Raw genomic sequence first — 6,419 nt, forward strand, 5'->3', positions numbered from 1 at the left:
TCTACATAAAGATAAGACAGGGTGTATTCTACATAAAGATAAGACAGGGGGTATTCTACATAAAGATAAGACAGGGGTATTCTACATAAAGATAAGACAGGGTGTATTCTACATAAAGATAAGACACGGTGTATTCTACATAGAGATAAGACAGGGGATATTCTACATAAAGATAAGACAGGGTGTATTCTTCATAAAGATAAGACAGGGGTATATTCTACATAGGCGCCGTACCTTCACACAAAATCATTTTGTCAACTACTAGGGCTAGGCTAATAGAGTCACTCAATGACTCACTGAATCCATGTGTCTGGCGTGTGCGATTCCATGTTTTCCGTCTCTCCTCCTCTCCTTCTCTCCTCCTCTCTCCTCCTTCTCTCCTCCTCTCGCTCCAACTCTCTTTACTCTTTCTCCTCACTTCTTTATTATCCACAACTCTTGGAGGGTGATGTTCAATGATTGGCTAGTTGGGGAATCGGAGATTGGAGGCTTGCATTTCTAATCGGTGTTCATGTTTAGCCTACACCTTGCACACCCACTGAGCCGAGAGGACGGACAGAGCGCGAGGAGCGTGAAAGGGCTGGAGCTCGGAGTTAATAACGGTTGGCAGTAGCAGCGGACCGAGACGACCGAAACAAAGTCGATACTTTTTTTAACGGATTTAACGGGCGAAATTGGCTAGTGCTCAAGTTGGGTCTAGAGGAGAGCTCATCAGTCAAGTTTTTTTCGTCTTCGTACGTGATTTCTGTATTATTATTCCGCGGCAGATGTTAAAATATACGGAGCTCTGGCTGATATACGAAACTTTCTTCTGACTTGCTCTGTCAGCGCTTCTTCTATGGTTCGCCTTTTACCCGGACGCGAGGGGAGTTGGAAGCGATAATATCTGGAGTACTGTTCCATCAAATTGTTAATCCGGAGTTATTGGTGTTTTGGGGGGTATTCTCTGAGATTTACTGTATTGGAGGAACTCATAGCAATAAATAACATTTTAAGTTTATTTTATTCCACGGGAGAAAGGATTTTATTTGTTTATTCCATGTTGCTTTATTTATTCCAGTAACCTAAACTACGTGTAGCCTATATTTTAAGGGACACATTGAAGAGAGTGGAGGGGCGACATCCACGGCATCGAGAGCACCTGGGACGTATCGCCGTGGCGTAGCCCGATAAAGATGCTCTCTGTTCGGATGCAGCGTGACCAAGGACTCGGTCCTCTACTGGTTCTCCTTGTTCTCACCAGTGGATATCTCGTCTCCGATGCTGGTAAGGAAAGCTTTTTAACTTTACCTTTATAACGCGGGCTATGTGGAGCTTTTATTTGACTGTGTTGGGAAGGGAAAATGACTGTCAAGCATAAAAATGCATTGTAATCCTATGGCCCATAGGCTATATAAAATGCGCAGCATATATAGTTTCGACACTTTATACACAAGATTGCCTTGTTTACCTGTGCCCTGCTCTGTCCTGATAGCGAGAGCTATCAACACGCACGCTCGGCGTGAGCCCAATCATTTAACTATTTGTATTTTCTTCGCTATGTAGCAATATACGATCTATAATACTGTCATAACACAGTGGACAATGAATTCCACATATTTTATAAACAAATATGATTAAATCCTTGTGGGATTAGGCCTCTTATGGAATTATATGTGTTGTAGACTTTTACATATTCTAGTTACCCCTACCATTCTAGTTGACACTACAAACATTATTTTAGAAATACCCCGTTTTTGAAGATAATATTTTCGATTTTCTGTTACAAGAGGAACAACTTCGTTTGAAAAGCTCTTGGACTGTAAATAAAACGAAGCAAATGTCTGGTCAAATAGAAAGAGACGAAAGGAACAGTCACATTAACGTTTACAAGATTCCATCATACGATGACGTTTGCTTAGGCATTATTTTTCATCATTTTATTTCCGCCTTAGTCTTTCTTGTGTCTCCTGAATTTTGAACAGGCCCGCCCACCACGCATGGGTTCGACGGCGGACATAGATAGGCTACTAGTGCCCATCCCCACCTCTCTACTCATAACTGAGAGAAACATGATGAATCAGACAACAGAGACACAGAGAGAGAGAGAGAGACAGAGAGAGAGAGAGAGAGAGAGAGAGAGAGAGAGAGAGAGAGAGAGAGAGAGAGAGAGAGAGAGAGAGAGAGAGAGAGAGAGAGAGAGAGAGAGAGAGAGAGAGAGAGAGAGAGAGAGAGTTTTTTTAAATGTTTTTTTCTCTTCTCACTTTTGTTTATTGTTTATTTCACTTGCTTTGGCAATGTAAACACTTGTTTCCCATGCCAATAAAGCCCCTTCGAATTGAATTGAGAGAGAGTTGTGTTTTTGAACAGCATGAGCCTCCCGGTGTGAAGGGAGTAATTAAGCTTTAGCTCGATGCCTTCTTGGCCTCCCTCTCTCTCTCTCTCTCCCTCCCTCCCTCCCTCCCTCCCTCCCTCTTATTCTCAAAAAGAGAAGAAGAAAAAGAACCAGCCTAACTTGTAACATTAAAAAAATTAAAAAAGACAGACAGAATAGTAGTTCTGACACACACACACACACACACACACACACACACACACACACACACACACACACACACACACACACACACACACACACACACACACACACACACACACACACACACTACAATGCCAGCCGAGGGAAGGCGCTGGTCCATGCGCTCCTCTCCTGAGTTATTTGGTCTGGTCCATCTTGGGGATATGAACTTACTTGTTTTGTTTATTTTGGCCTGCATGCCTTTTCCTCTTGACAAATTAAAATATGGACCGGTTTTTTAAAATTTTAATTAATTAATAATAAATAAAATGTTTTGTTGTTTTTAAATTAGGCTTAGGTCCACAGGAGTTTTTTTTTTTATAGATGTTTAGATATATTTGGAGATATACAGAGATATGTTGTATTGGCTTGACAGTTACTCTTGTTTTGTCACCAAATGAAAGGTGACCAAAATAGATGGTGGTTTAGTCTACTGAGCTCTATTGACGGCTGGTATCACGAGTTGATTGAAGGACGAGGACGAGACTAGAGGCAGACGAGACACTGTTATCTTGTGAATTGGCTTCAGCCTGTTTTGACCAGCATCAACGCCTCCGTCCTGTTTTGACCAGCATCAAAGCCTCCGTCCTGTTTTGACCAGCATCAAAGGGTCCGTCCTGTTTTGACCAGCATCAAAGGCTCCGTCCTGTTTTGACCAGCATCAAAGGGTCCGTCCTGTTTTGACCAGCATCAAATGCTCCGTCCTGTTTTGACCAGCATCAAAGCCTCCGTCCTGTTTTGACCAGCATCAAAGGCTCCGTCCTGTTTTGACCAGCATCAAAGGCCCCGTCCTGTTTTGACCAGCATCAAAGCCTCCGTCCTGTTTTGACCAGCATCAAAGGCTCCGTCCTGTTTTGACCAGCATCAAAGCCTCCGTCCTGTTTTGACCAGCATCAAAGCCTCCGTCCTGTTTTGACCAGCATCAAAGCCTCCGTCCTGTTTTGACCAGCATCAAAGCCTCCGTCCTGTTTTGACCAGCATCAAAGGCTCCATCTCTTAGGAGCGTAGCAGCAAGGCTGTTTAGGGAAGAAGACTGCTACTTAAGAGTGTTCTGTATTTTGCCTTTTCATTACTGTAACTCGGGCACGATAAAGTTATGTTGTGTGTAGTTTGTTGAACTAAAACGTGATGTGAATTGCAACTTAGCAGGCTACTGATAAACCGTTCCTATCAGAGCCATGTGGGCTCTGTGGAACCACCTGTAGCCTTGGTTGTTGCTCATTGAAACGAGGTTATTATTGGAATGACAGGCCTATCTGACTATGTAGCAGTAAACCCTGCTGTGAAGTTCCACCTTACTTTTACTTTAGGCCTACATCTCTCTCTCGCTCTCGCTCTCGCTCTCTCTCTCTCTCTCTCTCTCTCTCTCTCTCTCTCTCTCTCTCTCTCTCTCTCTCTCTCTCTCTCTCTCTCTCTCTCTCTCTCTCTCTCTCTCTATCTCTCTCTCTCAATTCAATTCAAGGGGCTTTATTGGCATGGGAAACATGTGTTAACATTGCCAAAGCAAGTGAGGTAGATAATATACAAAAGTGAAATAAACAATACAAATTAACAGTAAACATTACACATACAGAAGTTTCTCTCTCTCTCTCTCTCTCTCGCTCTCTCTCTCTCTCTCTCTCTCTCTCTCTCTCTCTCTCTCTCTCTCTCTCTCTCTCTCTCTCTCTCTCTCTCTCTCTCCCTGCTAATCAGATTGACACAGAAGGCAGGCAGAGTTCTGAAGGTTTAGTCAGTGGATTATGTTTGCTGTTCCAAAAGACCAGAGAGAGCACGCACTGCCTTGGCTCGGCTGGACTATATCGCAGAATACATGGGTGCTGGGAAACACACCGTGACTCTAATGATGATGCACCCCACTTTACCAATATACACTGAACACAAATATAAATGTAACATGTAAAGTGTTGGTCCCATGTTTGATGAACTGAAATAAAAGATCCCAGAAATGTTCCATATGCACAAAAAAAATGCATATTTCTCTCAAATTGTGTGCACAAATGTCTTTACATCCCTGTTAGTGGGCATTTCTCCTTTACCAAGATAATCCATCCAGCTGACAGGTGTGGCATATCAAGAAGCTGATTAAACAGCATGATCATTACACAGGTGTACCTTGTGCTGGGCGCAATAAAAGGCCACTTTAAAATGTGCAGTTTTGTTTCAGAACATAATGCCACAGATGTCTTAAGTTTTGAGGAAGCGTGCAATTGGCATGCTGACTGCAGGAATGTCCACCAGAACTTTTGCCAGAGAATTGAATGTTCATTTCTCTACCATAAGCCGCCTCCAACATGGTTTTAGAGAATTTGGCAGTACATCAAACCGGCCTCACAACCGCAGAACACATGTATTGCGTCATGTGGGCGAGCGGTTTGCTGATGTCAACGTTGTGAACAGAGCGCCCCATGGTGGCGGTGGGGTTATGGTATGGGCAGGCATAAGCTACGGATAACGAACACAATTGGATTTTATTGATGGCAAGCTGAAAATGTCCCAGTTTTCCCATGGCCTCCATACCCACCAGACATGTCACCCATTAAGCATGTTTGGGATGCTCTGGATCAACATGTACAACAGCATGTTCCAGTTCCCACCAATATCCATCAACTTCGCACAGCCATTTGAAAGGAGTGGGAAAACATTCCACAGGCCACAATCAACTCTATGTGAAGGAGATGTGTCACGCTGCATGAGGCAAATGGTGGTCACACCAGATACTGACTGGTTTTCTGATCAACGTCCCCTACCTTTTAGTTTTAAGGTATCTGTGACCAACAGATTCATATCTGTATTCCCAGTCATGTGAAATCCATAGATTAGGGCCTAATTAATTTATTTCAATTGACTGATTTCCTCATATGAACTGTAACTGAGTAAAATCATTGAAATTGTTGCATGTTGCGTTTATATTTTTGTTTTGTATATTTTTGTTCAGCCATTAAATCTCCTATACGTGCAGGTCATGCTAGGCTGATTCTTGAAATAATACTAAGCCTTGACCCTACCCCACCCGCAAACTGTGTGTGTGTGTGTGTCAGGGTGTTTTCCCTGGACAGACAGAGAGACATACAGAACAGAAAAGCTGCTTATGTATATTAAAAATACGGGACTGCTAAAATATTGCTCAGCTTCAGAAATCCTTGAAATGAGAAATGAGAAATATTCAAATAAATAGTGGATGGATTTGAACTGAAGTCCTGGCCAGGGGGCAGGGAGTAGAGCTGCAAGGATGAGGACAGGAGAGGACAGGAGAGGAGAGGACAGGAGAGGACAGGAGAGGAGAGGAGATGAGAGAGGTGAGGAAGAGAGGATACTAGAGGAGAGGAGAGGAGGAAGGGAAGAGAAGAGAGGAGGAAGAGAGGAGAGGAGGAAGAGAGGAGAGGAGGAGGAGAGGAGAGGAGGAAGAGAAGAAAGGAGAGTAGAGGAGGAAGAGAGGAGAGGAGGAAGGGAAGAGAAGAGAGGAGAGGAGGAAGAGAAGAAAGGAGAGTAGAGGAGGAAGAGAAGAAATGAGAGTAGAGGAGGAAGAGAGGAGAGGAGGAAGAGAGGAGAGGAGGAAGAGAGGTGATGAAGAGAGAAGAGCAGACAACGGCTCAGTGTCCCAGGACAAAGTTTATTGTCTGAAAAGAAAGAATAGTGATAGGCTGAGGAGGTACAGTATATTACATAGTATATTTAGAGGCTCGGTAAAGCATGGTGACAGATAGCATTTATCTTCTATCTCTTTATGTCTTGGCTGGCATTCTTTCAATTTTCTCCATCCTGTCTATCTTTCTCTCCCTCTCCCTCTACCTCTGTCTCTCCCTCTGTCTCTACCTCTCCCTCTACCTCTGTCTCTCCCTCTACCTCTGTCTCTCCCTCTCTC

General features: G+C 43.5%; 1 protein-coding gene across 1 annotated transcript in view; it reads left to right on the plus strand.

Moving 5' to 3' along the window:
• Positions 1-388: 388 nt before the first annotated feature.
• Positions 389-6,419, plus strand: part of LOC139569964 (netrin receptor UNC5B-b-like) — a 156,912-nt gene continuing 150,881 nt past the window's right edge. The window contains exon 1 of the mRNA XM_071391368.1: positions 389-1,266. Within this exon, the coding sequence (XP_071247469.1) occupies positions 1,176-1,266 (91 nt within the window). The 5' untranslated portion in view covers positions 389-1,175. The remainder of the gene's footprint in view (positions 1,267-6,419) is intronic.

Source organism: Salvelinus alpinus, chromosome 3 (assembly GCF_045679555.1).
Source record: "Salvelinus alpinus chromosome 3, SLU_Salpinus.1, whole genome shotgun sequence".
Lineage (NCBI taxonomy): Eukaryota > Metazoa > Chordata > Actinopteri > Salmoniformes > Salmonidae > Salvelinus > Salvelinus alpinus.